Genomic DNA, 15677 nt, shown 5'->3' with positions numbered 1-15677 from the left:
CCGCACAGCACAGCCTGGCACCTAGCCAGAGAGCGCGGATTGGACAGCAACAGCCTGCAACTGTTTCTTTGTGCCCGCAGGAGATCTGAATCCCCAAAGATTGGATGAGTATTCAACTTCAATGCATTACAGCTCGAGAATTCAATTGTTATCCGAACCAGTTGATATCAATTTAATTCCTAAGAGTTATGTACTTGTTTTGAGTATCTGATGTACAGTGCCTTGCGAAAGTATTCGGCCCCCTTGAACTTTTCAACCTTTTGCCACATTTCAGGCTTCAAACATAAAGATATAAATTTTTTATTTTATGTGAAGAATCACCAACAAGTGGGACACAATTGTGAAGTGGAACGAAATCTATTGGATTTTTGAAACTTTTTTAACTAATAAAAAAATGAAAAGTGGGGCGTGCAAAATTATTCGGCCCCCTTGCGTTAATACTTTGTAGAGCCACCTTTTGCTGCGATTACAGCTGCAAGTCGCTTGGGGTATGTCTCTATCAGTTTTGCACATCGAGAGACTGAAATTCTTGCCCATTCTTCCTTGCAAAACAGCTCGAGCTCAGTGAGGTTGGATGGAGAGCGTTTGTGAACAGCAGTTTTCAGCTCTTTCCACAGATTCTCGATTGGATTCAGGTCTGGACTTTGACTTGGCCATTCAAACACCTGGATACGTTTATTTGTGAACCATTCCTTTGTAGATTTTGCTGTATGTTTGGGATCATTGTCTTGTTGGAAGATAAATCTCCGCCCAGTTTCAGGTCTTTTGCAGACTCCAACAGGTTTTCATCCAGAATGGTCCTGTATTTGGCTGCATCCATCTTCCCCTCAATTTTAACCATCTTCCCTGTCCCTGCTGAAGAAAAGCAGGCCCAAACCATGATGCTGCCACCACCATGTTTGACAGTGGGGATGGTGTGTTGAGGGTGATGAGCTGTGTTGCTTTTACGCCAAACATATCGTTTTGCATTGTGGCCAAAAAGTTCGATTTTGGTTTCATCTGACCAGAGCACCTTCTTCCACATGTTTGGGGTGTCTCCCAGGTGGCTTGTGGCAAACTTTAGACGAGACTTTTTATGGATATCTTTGAGAAATGGCTTTCTTCTTGCCACTCTTCCATAAAGGCCAGATTTGTGCAGTGTAAGACTGATTGTTGTCCTATGGACAGACTCTCCCACCTCAGCTGTAGTTCTCTGCAGTTCATCCAGAGTGATCATGGGCCTCTTGGCTGCATCTCTGATCAGTCTTCTCCTTGTCTGAGCTGAAAGTTTAGAGGGACGGCCAGGTCTTGGTAGATTTGCAGTGATCTGATACTCCTTCCATTTCAAGATGATCGCTTGCACAGTGCTCCTTGGGATGTTTGAAGCTTGGGAAATCTTTTTGTATCCAAATCCGGCTTTAAACTTCTCCACAACAGTATTACGGACCTGCCTGGTGTGTTCCTTGGTCTTCATGATGCTCTCTGCGCTTTCAACAGAACCTTGAGACTATCACAGAGCAGGTGCATTTATACAGAGACTTGATTACACACAGGTGGATTCTATTTATCACCATCAGTCATTTAGGACAACATTGGATCATTCAGAGATCCTCGCTGAACTTCTGGAGTGAGTTTGCTGCACTGAAAGTAAAGGGGCCGAATAATTTTGCACGCCCCACTTTTCATTTTTTTATTAGTTAAAAAAGTTTCAAAAATCCAATAGATTTCGTTCCACTTCACAATTGTGTCCCACTTGTTGGTGATTCTTCACATAAAATAAAAAATTTATATCTTTATGTTTGAAGCCTGAAATGTGGCAAAAAGTTGAAAAGTTCAAGGGGGCCGAATACTTTCGCAAGGCACTGTAGAAGTTATAACCAAGTTCAATTACGAAACGGTATAAATGAATGATATACTGAACGTATGTCCTCTTGCTGTGTGTAACACTTTGTAACTGACTGAATATATATCTTTTGTATTCTGATAACCCTCTCGATAAGATCTGTTAGTTTTATATGCATATTCTATGTATTAATAAATGTATCTTCGTGTATTAGTACCTGTTTGTGTGCGTTGTTTGAGTTATTTCGCATGGTTGGATTCTAAAGCCATCAAAAGAATCAATTTTGTGATTTACTGCTACAATTAATAATTGTCTCAGTAAATGCCCAAACCCTACAGAACTGGTGCCTTCAGAGAGCTACATTACATTTAGTTTGGCTATGGCAACATTACATATTTGGCGTCCCTGGGCCGGCTATGATTACACTGTCCTTTTTATGGAGAATTTCCTGTTCACTTTAAAGATGAGACAAGCAAAAACCATCCCAAAAAGAAGTTCAGAAATATTAGGTTGATTAGTCCTCCAGTCTAAAAAGTGGTTTAAATCCTTGTGTGGTTACACAACGAAAAATTGAATATTATTATACTATTCAGACATGAGCACACAATGGACAACATGTTTAAATGCAGTAGGACTTTCCAATGTTATAGTACTAATGAAGTTTAAAAAATCTAAAGCCCTTTTGGGAATGTAATTCAAGGGCACATCTGTCTGATATATTAATGATAAACTCATCATCTGATACAATAACGTAACATGTGTGACTGTTGATGGAAAGATGCTCAATAAAAAGTAGGAGAACTAAGGCACTTGCAAAAGATGAGTCCTGAATTTTTGTTAGGATGACTGTATAAAATGCATATAAATTACTATTCTAAATAAATTCTTTGTTGTAGTTGGCATACACTTTTACTGTAGTTTGAGTGAAGAGCAGTGTCAGTGTGTAGGCTGCAAATGTTAATGGAGACTAATTGCAGGCTGAAAAGCAGAACAGAAAAATAACATATACAGTATGTATCTTTACATGTGAGGGAGAATAGTGTAAGGTGTGATCAAAGTTGAAGATTTCTGATGCATTTCTTCAAATGATTAATTATTTCAAAGTTCCACAGATGGAAAGATTACTGAAACTGTGGAAGGGAGAGGTAAAAGAGGAATCCCACTGCTTGAACAACAAAGAAGACTGATATATTAGTATTAATGGCCAAAAAGATGGAAAGTGGGACACAGCCTCCTCTGCCTGAATTGGCAGTTTGTCAACTTGGTTTGTGAATTTTACATGTAAAACATGGATTTGTAGATTTTTTTAGCAAATTTATATGAGCAGGATAAATCAGTAACATGTGGACAGCTAGTGTTGAGAAGCCTTGTGTTATTAAACATCTCTATTACATATAGGCCCCAGGGACTGTATGTATAGAATTGAATTGTGATACACAGTGGGATAAAAAAATCCTAGATTTTACAGAAATGTTACAGATCCAAAGTGATTGTAACCTACAGTAGTTTGTTCAACACAACTCCTTAAAGAAATTCACACTTACACCTTCTAGATCTGCCTGAAAATGTGGGCTTGAAAACCCTACATTTTTTATTAATCAAAAGGTTTTGAGAGATAAATTATACTGGTGACCATTCCAAGTGGAAGAGAAGAATGCTGCTGTAATACACATCTCTATTGCTCATGAATCACCAAGACTCCACCAGGGGGACAGGAGAGTCTGAGAGCTTGAGTGTGCTCAGACTTAGGTCTCAACCCCTTGCAGCATTAATTGAGACACATGGCGAGCAGGGAGCTGCCAGTTACCCATCTCTATTGGTTTTTCCCAGAGCATACTCATTGCTGGCATTTTGGCTTTGTTTTATTAATTACTGAGTTGTTGGGGTAATGTCAGGACTGACAACTGCCTGGACACACGTTCAGTGCTTTAGTGCTCAGAAGAAACTGTTTTACAGGGCTGGACAGCATGGCGCTTTGATAGGGAACTTGTGTCAGTTTCCAAAAAAAAGAGAAACAGAAAAGAGTGGAAAGAGGGAAACAAACAAGAAGAGAGAGTGAGAGACCTTTCTTCAAAAGGGCAGGATCCAAATAAATTCCCTACTTCAGGCCATGAGACACTGTAGCCTTGGTAACAGAGCCTACAAAATTTTTGTTTGTTTGCTTTGACAAACTCTGCAAGTGACACCTGGCAATCTTATAAAAATAAAAATCTGTTTATTCGCTTTTGTACTGTAACATTTATTTGATCTCTAGGTTGCAGTAGTGGTTGATGTACAGTACAGTGGCAGTACACAGGTCTGGGACATACAGTGTGCCGACAGATGTCAGTAATGTTATTATTGGCCTATTGAAAAGGTCGCTGTTAGCGCTCTCTCCGTCGTTGCTAAGTGCTGAGTTAGGGACTCTTCAGAGAGTGTCCTGGGTCAAAGGTCAGGAGTCAGTTTTGGGAGCAGTATTTCCAGAAGCAGACTGTAGGAAAAGGAAAAGGAGACAGAGAAGTACAGTGAGACAAAGCAACACTAAGTTCAACTTCTTCCCTGCCTTTCAGACATGTAATATTTTATTTTAGGAACTTCACTGGTTTGTTTGCAACACAGAGCATAATTCATTAAATATATTACTTATTAGATCAAAAAAGTGGAGTGTTAGTGGAAACCTAGGTCTGGAGATGGGGAATATACAGTAGGACAACAAGTGGACGCAGTCACCTCAACTCTCCCATTCTGCTTCAATTTTGTTCTATTTTTTCATTATTGCAACATCAGCAAGGGGCACTAGATCAATAGTGTAACTCCCTTGTTCTGGAGAATGACAGGATCTTCTGGTTGATATTCCACCCAAACTCGTAATAACATCATTGTACCAGCTGTTTACACCACAAAAACAAATAAGTTGTAATTCAAGGACATACATATAGACCCTACACAACATGGATCTCTACACTCAAACCAGTACAGATCCTTGAATACTGCAGAGAGCCTGGGCAGCTGTTTATGATCTAGTTACACAAGAAGTTAAGCAATAATACAAATTAGAATAATGAGGTTAATTTATAGGCTTTATCCAAGGTAACTCTGGTATGGGCTTCTAACAAAAGGCATATAAAACAGTTTAAATAACAATTATGTAAAACAGTCTACATAATGCGCACTCTGTTATTTTTGGAATGTAATGATGGAATATAGAACACTAATATAACTCACTCAAGGTGTTACTTACCTCGTTTATTGGGTTTTTTTGGTGGTTGAGGGAGGGACTTCTTGAAACTTCTCCCTGCCAAGGTCTGGGAGTCAGCGAGGTCATCACTTGGATGTGCTGCAGTTCCTGTCTCATCCACGGGGGGAGCTGTGGCAGCTCTGTGAGTTTCTTCTGATGCCCCCTGTCAGAGATCCACAACACAGACACTTTTGAGAAAGGAGAACAGACAGAGCTATTGCTGTAACAGGAAATCTTTATACTCTCCATGGGTTGTGGAAGGTATTTAAGTTTGCACCCATCAAGCTCTTTGTTCTTGGGTTAATTTTCAGGCTTTTGTTGATTTAGCTACAGAACTAAGAAATTATACCTTATACCTTTATTATACCTGAGTAAAAATGGTGAAAGCAGAGAATGGAGGCAGGTTACTATTGGCATGTAATGAAACAGAGGTGCACCAGATAGAAGAAAGAAGCATGACAGAAACTTACCATTCGGTTTCTCTTCCCTGTGGCGCGGAAATTAGCTGCGAGAAAATAGAATGATTAGTTAGCACAGAATTCACAATGCAGTTACTCACTGATCACTCTTATGTCTTCTAACTTTGTCTCCAAACTCACCTAAAGGAAATGAGTCACTGTTCTCCATTCACAGTACAAATCAGAGAGCACAGAACTCCATCCATCAGTCTGTAGGCATTCTAGTGTCATGGCAACATACAGCACAGGACACGAAGAAAGACTGATAGGACCATTACGGGGCCATAAATATAGGAACAGTTTAGAATAGCCAATCAAACACACTGTAGATCATGAACTTGGGAGGTCGAAGGACATTGGAATAACTGGGGAAAACCCATGTGAATAAAGGATGAACATGCAATCGGCACACAGAAGGTGCCATTGTATCCAGGACTCAACAGTTGTAAACTGGACATGATGTAAGCCACATCACCAGTCCACCTCCATTCTAGTGATGACTTTCACAATTAGATAGCCCTAAGATAACTTGTCTTCGGCCATATAATTAATAATAATAATAATAATAATAATAATAATAATAATAATAATAATAATAATAATAATAATTGCTTACACTTATATAGCGCTTTTCTGGACACTCCACTCAAAGCGCTTTACAGGTAATGGGGACTCCCCTCCACCACCACCAATGTGCAGCATCCACCTGGAGGATGCGATGGCAGCCATAGTGCGCCAGAACGCTCACCACACATCAGCTATCAGTGGGGAGGAGAGCAGATTAATGTAGCCAATTCATAGATGGGGATTATTAGGAGGCCATGATTGTAATAGAGCAATGCAAGATCCACCAAGGAACCTGGAAGAGTTTTCTGTCTTGATATCTTTGTGACTTCTCTCCCAGTTTCACACTTCCTCTCCGTTTCTCACTTTTCCCTCCTCTCCCTCACCCCGTGTTCCAGTGATCCTGGTGCCCAGTGTGATGTTAGCATTCCTGTGAATCTCCTCCAGTGCAGACAGAATCTTCAGGATCCTCTCCAGCTGCTCTATACCATTCTCCGTGGAGACATGGGGTTTCCTCTCATCTGGATGTGAGAACACAAATTTCTCAATTAGCAAAGACTTTTAATCCAGAGTAATTTGAAGAGATCAGAGATAAACTATGGAATCAAGACCTTGTGCTACAAAAATACTTTATCTGATCTTCAGTTATTAAATATCAGCCAAAGAACAAAGAACCAGGATATTCAATATCATGTATTTAATGTAAGAAACTTCCAGCACAAAAAAAATACAAAACAGCCCTTAACAACAATTTGAAGGAGGTAACCTTACTAACCATGAGGAAGATAAGAATGCAAACATTTAGCATTTTATTTTTATCATTTGATACTTTTTACTGCATGCTTATCATTCAACAATACTGACTCATGATTTCTGCATGTACTGTACTGTATATAAACTTCCTACAGCTCTATGGTAGTACTTATCACTTTAACCCCTGGCATGGCTACTCAGCTGGACTGAATCACTTTCCATTTAAAGAGGGTGTCATGACCCTGAATGGATAATTATGAAGCGCTGCTTTCACACTTCCTCATCACTGAAGTGACAGCATCTGGTGTCTTTAGTGTCATATGTCTGTAAGTTTGTTAGGCTGTCCTAAGGTCTATAGTTCTGATACTGACCAAGCAGATCAGACCGACAAATTGTCATCAAAATGTATGTGAAATATTCTCTACATCAACCCCTTGCATGTACAATAAGGATCAACTCCACTAGGCAGACCAGGATTAAACCAACAACACTGCTTATTAAACTTCACAGCCTCGTAACACCACCCCACTCCCTGACTACGTTGTTATTTACCATGTGAATAGTGATGTGGTGTGGTTGCTATGCAGGCAGTCCTGGCCTGGAATCAGTCTTTGTTTGTATCACTGCTGGGGCCAAATCATACTCAGGGCAGACTGAGATTACAGTGTTTAATTGGCTTGAAGTGGTTAATGGCCAGGGGATTCTGGATTGGGATTGTGGTTAGGATTGTTGCTTTGCAACACTGGGGTCCTGGGTTCAGTTCCTGGGATGCTCTGTCTGTGTTGTTTATATATTTCTCCCCGTATTCATGTGGGTTTCCTATCATGGTCAAAAGACATACTGTTATCTTGATCAGCTTCTAGGAAAAACTGGCCCTGGTGTGTGTGTGTGTTTGTGTATGTACTGTATGTACCCTGCAATGGACTGGCATCTCTTCCAGGGTGTATCTTGCCTTGTGCCTCTTACTGGCTGGAATGGGCTCTGGCCCATAAGAGCTGCTTATTGGATAAAGCAGTAAGAAAATATTGCAGAATAATTACATTTGTTGTGGTGGTGTATCATTATGGGCCTTGGGGATACAGCCTCACCATAGAAAAGTAAAGGAAAATATAAAAAGCTTACTAAAAACAAGAAAAGTTAAGAGCATCACTGTATAGCACAACTGCTAGCTTCCCAGGAAAATTACAAGTTCTTATACATCCTTGCCTCACTGTTTTGATTATCTTGTTCCTTGCTTTTTTGGAGTTTTTCATATTGTGTACAACAACAATAACAACAGCAGCAACAACAATAATAATAATTGTTATCTTTCCACTCCATGAATGGCAAACAATAAGATACACTTGACTGTGTTATTGTGGAGTCACATTATTGGCATAATTTATGAAGTAATCATTTTATTTTTTAAATTAAATTAGGCCTCTCCTGGGTTAGATTGAAGTAGTGAAATGTTAAGTTAATGATCTTTTGTGTAAACAATAATAATAATGTGCTGAACATTCTAGTAGAATTTCCTTGGGGAGTATCTGCTTTTTTACGTGATTATAATATTAAATCTGGCTTTGTCAAAAGTGATTTGGTAAATACTAAAATGCTTGCATCTACATCTATTAAATTCTTAAAAACATACATACTGTACAGTATATAGTACCCATCCTCATTAAAACAGCAAAGTTAAACCACGACTTCGAAAACTACAGTAATCTATGATGTTGGACAGGTTTTGTTATTTTAAGACTACTTTCTATTGTTAAAGGTTAGAAAGATTTCATAAGCAGTGTGCAATTCCCTATTAGGAGCATGTAGACAGCAGTGTGAAGGAGTGGTCAATGCTATGCTTTTGGAAGTATAAGGTTGTGTGTTGAATTCCAGGGGTACAGCATGGTCATTTCACTTTGGCTCTCTTAAATAAAATCTGGAGCTGTACAAATATTAGCTGCTTTGAATAAAGGCATCACTTAAAGAAGTTATGAATCATACTTTGAAATTGATGTGCACATCTTACCTTTCTATCCCAGGCCACACAAATTTGTTTAGAAAGTAAGAACCATAAAATCACACAATAATGTCTTCTCAAAAGTAGAATCAAGCAATGCAAATTCTGCAGCCATTCATTTTCTTATAGCACTTATTTGAAGGGGACCTTGTGGAGTCTCTAGCAAAATCTATACCATTACACAATTAAACCAAAGGATATTGACAGGGTACAGTTACACCCCTACCCAGGTTTTATTCTGCCTTTTTTCTCTTGTTAATAAGATGGGTAAAATGTTGTACATTACAAATTGTTAAAAAAATCAAAACCTTATGAAGTGAAAGCATGATGAAACTATAGAAAACCACATAACACACAAGATAAGGTGGTTTCCTAGCACAAAGCCTTCAGCACAGTTTATTCCTTCCCCATGAGAGAAGGTATTATGATCTATCTAACGTAGGATCTACTCCAGAAAGAGCCCACGTGAAGGCTGTAATGTTTCCACTCTTAAGATAAATTGCAGATGACTTCCGCTTTATCCTAGTTGCCAATCAGGAGAGACTATTCCATTCTGTGTGAATGGTGGCACGATCACCGTGTGACAGTCTGGCTGTCCTAACAAAACGTGCTGGTTGGAAATATGCATGTGCCAGGAAACCAATTGTACTATTCATTATAAAATACAAAAAAAATCAAACATTCTTAAAGATTCATTATCATGCTCAGTTATGAACACCGCTGATTTTTGATAATGGATTTGCCAGGTAATAATTTCAGAAAATGAGGAATCTGAGCCCCACCAGCTCGTCTTGGGTGAGCAGCATGTAGTGACACTGTGTACGAGTAGCATGGGTGTGTCTTACCTCCCTGTGTCAGGAACGTATCAGTGTGAAGAGGGGCACTGCCCACTCCAGACACCATCACCAGCACCAAGGCACCGAGGAGCACTCCACACTGCATTGTGTCCGTTTCCTTTCTCCTGGATACTAATTTCTTGGACTGGTATGGCTCCGTCGTTGTCAGATTCTGCGTACTGTAAGTGCACAGTCGTCCCTCAAGTGTTGAGCGCCTGTCTTCAAGGCTTGTCAGGTAACTGTGTGTGTCTACCGTGGTCTCTTGATTTCTGCCAGGGCTGGTTGGTTAGGGCCTGCTATTTAAATGCTCTGGCTCTGGGGGAACTGGTACACAGGCACAAAGAGCGCCTATCAAACTACACTTTACAATCCATTGCTGTGACATTTGGAGAGGTGTTTGTCTGTGTGCTGGGCGTCCGGGGACTATTATGAAAGGGACTGCAGGCAATGGGCCCTTCTGCGTCAGAGGCCTTTCTCTCTCATCCCCTGAGCAAACACATTAAGAGCGCCTTATCATTGCTTGCACAGGAGGGACAGCTCAGTCAGCGGCCAGCTTTCTACTTTGGGAGAGGGTGCTAGCATTGTTTGGTGGTGGGAGGGGGGTCAAGGGTCATGCTGGACTCTTCCACCACTTCCTCTCCCCTATTGTCCCCATCTAACCCATGCCAACGGTGAGTCTCATTCCCAGGGCAGTGTGACGCACAGCAGGCAGACCGGGAGGCTCTGATCAAGCTTACAGACAGGCAACTCTCTTGACAACGCCATGAAACCCCCTCTTCCGAGAAATGAGGGGGGAGGAATCTGTGAACCAGGCAGCCAGCTTATAAGTTGAGCCCTTTTCCATTGCAGGGTCTAGTTTTGTTCTCGGAGATATATTGGCTTATATGCAAATATCTGTCAATATTAAACTCTCCTTTATGTTTCCACTAACTTCTCCATTAGTTTAGGGTCTTCTTGACTTGTCATTTAGTGCTTTGAGAATGGTCTTCACTGTATATCAATTTATCACTTTTTTTCCTTTTTTTAGTTAGCGTTTTCTTATCTGTTCTCCCTGCTGCTAAAGGTGACAACCAAGCAAATCACATTATACACCTAAATCTTTTGTATAGTATTCTTCAAATTCATGAACCCATTTAATGATATATAGTTGGCATTCATATTAACCAGATGTCACGGAAACCATGTCAGACTCCCATGAAATACATTGTTAAAGGCCCTATGCTTGACAGTATAATCCGGAAGTCTCTGGAGGAGGACATCAGGGGATGACACAGCAGGGTTAGGTTGGGGTTACAGACAGGGGGCAGTGACTGAGGTGATCCAGTGCTTGAGGGGAGTGCAAGTGAACAAGTCCAAAGGATGTCCAAAGGGGTAGTTAGGACGCAGGTCCATCTAAGATGCAGATGGTTAAAAACAGGGACAGGGAACTGGGACCAGGAACACAAAAGATTAAAAGCATAACGGGGCAAGGTGCCAAGACCTGGACTCAGAGATCAGGATGCCGTGATTGAATCCTGTGCCATCAGGCCACTCCTGTGCCCGGTGGTAGGCGGGCTACTGGGAGTCTGTCTTCCAAAGCTGAGCCCAGAACTGCTGAGACACTGGACTTTAATAACAAAAAGGGGATAAGACACAGCTGAGACTAATAAAACTGGGAACAGTACAAAAAGGTAGGAGCACCCTATAGAGGCAACCATGATGGTAGAGGCATGATCTTGTCTATAGTAAATTTGTTTTTCTGAATCTGCCCATTCCCAAATAGTGTCTAAAGTTCTTTGCATTTAATTTGTGTTTTCTACAGTGTTCAACTCTCTGCTTTTCTATTAGTTTAAAAATTTAACAAGAAGTCAAGAAGTCTATATAAAATAATATGAGTAGTGGACCTAATATAGACCCTTGCAGTTCTCATCCAATTACAGTACCTCACTTTAGTTAATGTTTTTTCCTTTATTGGCACTCTTTATTTTTGTATGTTAGGCATTTCCCTGTCTTTTACTTTTTATTCTGAAACCTTTAAAATGAGAATCATTCTGTTATTGAAAGGTCTGAAATGAATTAAGACATCAATGTGTTCCATCCAATGATATGTAGATAAGTGTTACTGTGATTTATAAATCAAAGGCCATGGGTTCAATACCAGACCTCATTTTTTTATGTTCTATTAATGTTAACGTGACTTTCCCCTGGGTGCTCCAGTTTCCTCCCATAGTCCAAAGACTTTCTGGTGTGAAAATTGACTTCTGGGGAAGTTAGGTCTCGAGTGATTGTGTGCATATCTGTGTGCCGTTAACGTGACTTTCCCCTGGGTGCTCCAGTTTCCTCCCATAGTCCAAAGACTTTCTGGTGTGAAAATTGACTTCTGGGGAAGTTAGGTCTCGAGTGATTGTGTGCATATCTGTGTGCCCTTTGATGGACTGGTGTCTCCTCCAGGGTGTACCCTGTCTTGTGTCTGTTGCTTGCTTAGATAGATTGCTTTCCAGCTATACTGAATTAAATGTGAATTAAAGTTCAAAAATAGATGGATGGATGGATGGATGGATGGATGAATTTGAAATTGTGTTAAAAAAGAATAGATCTTTGGACAGGTTGATTGATTAATTAATTGATCAATAGTAGGAGAGGTTCTGTGGGGCTAAATTTGCAGGATGCTCTGGAAGCCCACCTACCACCAAGTCGCCCTACGTCCACGGTTCGGGGGGCATTCGCCTCCTATCGGCGTTCCAAACCAGCCACTCCGGGACTTGGAGCGCCTGGTCCTGTTACCCCTTTTTCTCCCCGAGCCTTTGTCGGATCCCGTTCCGGCTTTTAACTTTGTCTTGTTTGTCTCAGATTGGATCACCCGGCTCTGGACTTTGGCCTGTACTGGATTTCCCTTCGGACTCCCTTCTGGACTGTTTGCCTGGACCACACCCCCCGAACACCTTCGGCATACCCCCCTGTTTGTCAACAAGCCCAGTTCCTCATCTCCTCCCCGTTTCTGTTCACTCCCTTACGGATTGTGCTGTCTGCATTGGGTCCTGAAAGACACTTCGTAACACTTTAGTATGATACACAGGACATCAGTGATGTCAGAGAATCTGTTATCACCGGACTTTCCTAATCTCCTCCAACAACTTTTAATTAATTTGGACTCTCTGAATGTTAATATATTGCGATCTCTCCTGTTTCTTAATCATCTAGTGTGACTTAATCAAGAAAATAACTTGATTGCAATCTTTGAGAGGTTGGTGCAGAATTCTTGAGCCTCTGTCTGAAGTGGAAATGTTACCGAATGAGAATGGGTACTGACACTGATAAAGAATTAGGGAAAGTGCTTTAAGGAATGGATTTTTATTCCTCAGTTGCTGGGAGTACATAATCCAACCTCAGAGCATCCTTGTGAAACTAATTAGAACTCAATGAATAGGGAGTTAATTAAAGTGTTGTGTCTGTCTAAACCCCGAGAAGAGATCTGTGAAGCAGTCAGCACAGAGGTGATTCCTATAGAAAGTGTGTGACTGGATTTTACCCAAACTGTCTCAGTGTCTCTGTGCACTGAGGCTGGGGAAGAACAGGCCTCTTTTACACTCTTTCACACCTCTTCTTTCTCACTTGCTCTGTGTCTGGATCTTTATTCCTTCTTCTTTTTTCCTCTCCTCTTTCTCACATTTTCTCCTTTTTTCCTTCTCTTGTTCTCTCTTCACCTTCCCCATCCACTTCCTCTATCTTTGTTACTTTCCCACTGTCTCAAGTTCAGTTACTTCATTGGTCACAGAAAAGCTGCCAAAGATATGCAACCCTAGAGAAGGCAACAAAATAGATGTGACATTAGCATAGATTAGTTTCTGTCTCTCTGGCCCTGAGGTAGAATGCTATAAACATACAGCAGCATGCATTCTTCTTTCAATTTATCTCTTTTTTTGTTGCTGTCTACTGTGTTTCCCTGCCAGTCTGCTCCGTCTGTCTCTCTTTGCCCATTCTCAGCCTTCCCAAGCATCAAGGCTCTGGCACACCATCTGGCAAACCCACTTCCCTAAATAGAAGACAGACCGTCTGACATGGCGTCTCTTCATTAAACCTCCATAGGTCAGCCAGCACTCCGTCTTTCCCATTCTCTTGAGTTTCTAGGAGCCTTCCCTTTGATTACATGAATTTGTTCTCTCTCTATTCCATTCTTCTTCCCTCACAAACCCTTGCACAAACTCACTCTCTCTGTTTAACTTACACTAGGCGCCATCTCTGGGTCTCCAGCATTACAGATACTCCTTTCCCAAAACAGACTTATTCTTTCTTTGGCTGCAATGAACAAACTCTCTGTGAGCCAAAACCCAACTCATCTGTGAGTGTTTACAGTGAGGAGAGGCTGGACCAGGAGTCTGCCACTCCAGTGCTCCAGAGACATTGAGTATTATGGTTCTTACTCTTAACTGAACTCTTTCTCAGGTTGATAAACCAATTATTTACTTCTATGTACCAATTTAGTTTTTCTGGCCTGTAGCTGAGAATGACTTCTAACACTCCTCTGGAGGAGTGGAGTTCTGAAACACAGCTGTTTTAAAGAGACCTGGAAAGCATGCAGGTACACCAGCCTTCTAGGATCAGGATTGGAAACTCCTGTTTCATTTTTTGCAGAATTTTGTATTTCTTTTTTTTAAGCATCATCTATATTTTACCTGTGTTTTGTTTCTTCTTTGCGTCTTCATAATATTGTAAGCTGTCATGTCAAAAAAGTCATGCAAACTTCAATCGGTTGTTTGAGAGAGCATATACTAGCATTTTGAATCTGTTTGTATACTCTTCCTATGTTTGCGTGGGTTTCCTTTGGGTGCTCCAGGTTCCTCCCCCAGTCCTAAGACATGCTTGTAGGTTAATTGGCTTCTAGGAAAATTGGGCCTGGTGTGAGTGTGTGGTCTGTGTTTGTGTCTGTGTGATGGACTGTTGTCCTGTCCAGGCCTGTCTCAGGGCTGTGATGTGCCAAGATAGACCAGCTTTGAGGTTCTTGAAAAAAATGTGAATTTAACAATAGCTATAACATTATAATTATTATTCTTATTGGAGGTGGAGAGGGAACGGTTGAGATGCATTTTCATACTGACATACAGTACTCCTAACACCCACCAGATGTCACTGTTCACCTAACAATCTTTTGTTCCCCCTTGCCTTCAAGATCCACTTTCAAATTCAAATTCATATTTGAATTCAGTGTTACCAAAGAGAAAAAAAACACAGGATTTACAGGAATTTACAGTACAAGTATATTATAGGACCTTTACATACATCACATAAAACATTGTGATACAGGCTCACTGTCTGTACCTTGGGCCTTGTGTAGGTCACATACTGGCCTACCAGCTCCACTGAGCATTTTGCTACTCCCTGTGTAGGATTCAAAGCTATTCTGATCATAGCAGTTGTGGAATTATTCTGGGATTATTATTTTTTATTTTAGAGAAGGATTTGTCTAATTCCAGAGTATTTCTTGCAGTGCATCTACTGTATGTCTCTGCTTCTCCTTACTGATAGTGGTACTACAGCCTATCCTCTTTGGGCAGACAGGTCTACCTGTGTCACCCAGTTTCTATGGCCAGGCTGTGATCACTGAGCTTGACACCTCATCAGGGGCTAATTCTCTTGGCTGTCTCTGGCCCTGTCCAGATATTGAACTAATGCTTATTGTCTTTTCTATAACATTCTAGCTTGTGTTGTTTATGTGTGAGTGTCTGAGGTGGTAAGGTTGTGGCTTGTTCTGTGACTTTCTTATGGAAGCACCTTGTCCTTCATTGCCCTCACTGCCAGGTAAATACGCCCAAATGAACTGATTGTCAGATGAAGGTATGCGTAGCTGTTTGTGTGTTCTGATGTGTATTTGCATAGCTGTTTGTGCGTTCTGATGTGTATTTGTTTGATGTGTATTTGTTCACTGTGAATGGCACACTTTATTACTTCTTGTTCAGAGAGCTCTAGACCCGGATGGACGATCTGGTGGAACTGTATAGCACATACTGTACAGTAACAATCTAATATCTACAATTATAAAGTTACATAAGCTGTT

General features: G+C 40.8%; 1 protein-coding gene across 1 annotated transcript; it reads right to left on the bottom strand.

Moving 5' to 3' along the window:
* Nucleotides 1-4013: 4013 nt before the first annotated feature.
* On the bottom strand, nucleotides 4014-9950 carry urp2 (urotensin II-related peptide). The gene is made up of 5 exons (XM_088608306.1): nucleotides 9656-9950; nucleotides 6448-6582; nucleotides 5510-5544; nucleotides 5043-5202; nucleotides 4014-4292 (listed from the first exon to the last, which is right to left on the bottom strand). Exons 1-5 carry the CDS (start codon nucleotides 9750-9752, stop codon nucleotides 4261-4263), a joined length of 459 nt encoding a protein of 152 aa, XP_088464432.1. The 5' UTR covers nucleotides 9753-9950; the 3' UTR covers nucleotides 4014-4260.
* Between the last annotated feature and the right edge of the window lie 5727 nt (nucleotides 9951-15677).

Source organism: Lepisosteus platostomus, chromosome 2 (assembly GCF_059453375.1).
Source record: "Lepisosteus platostomus isolate fLepPlt1 chromosome 2, fLepPlt1.hap1, whole genome shotgun sequence".
NCBI lineage: Eukaryota > Metazoa > Chordata > Actinopteri > Semionotiformes > Lepisosteidae > Lepisosteus > Lepisosteus platostomus.
This window is presented reverse-complemented; position numbering and strand designations above follow the sequence as displayed.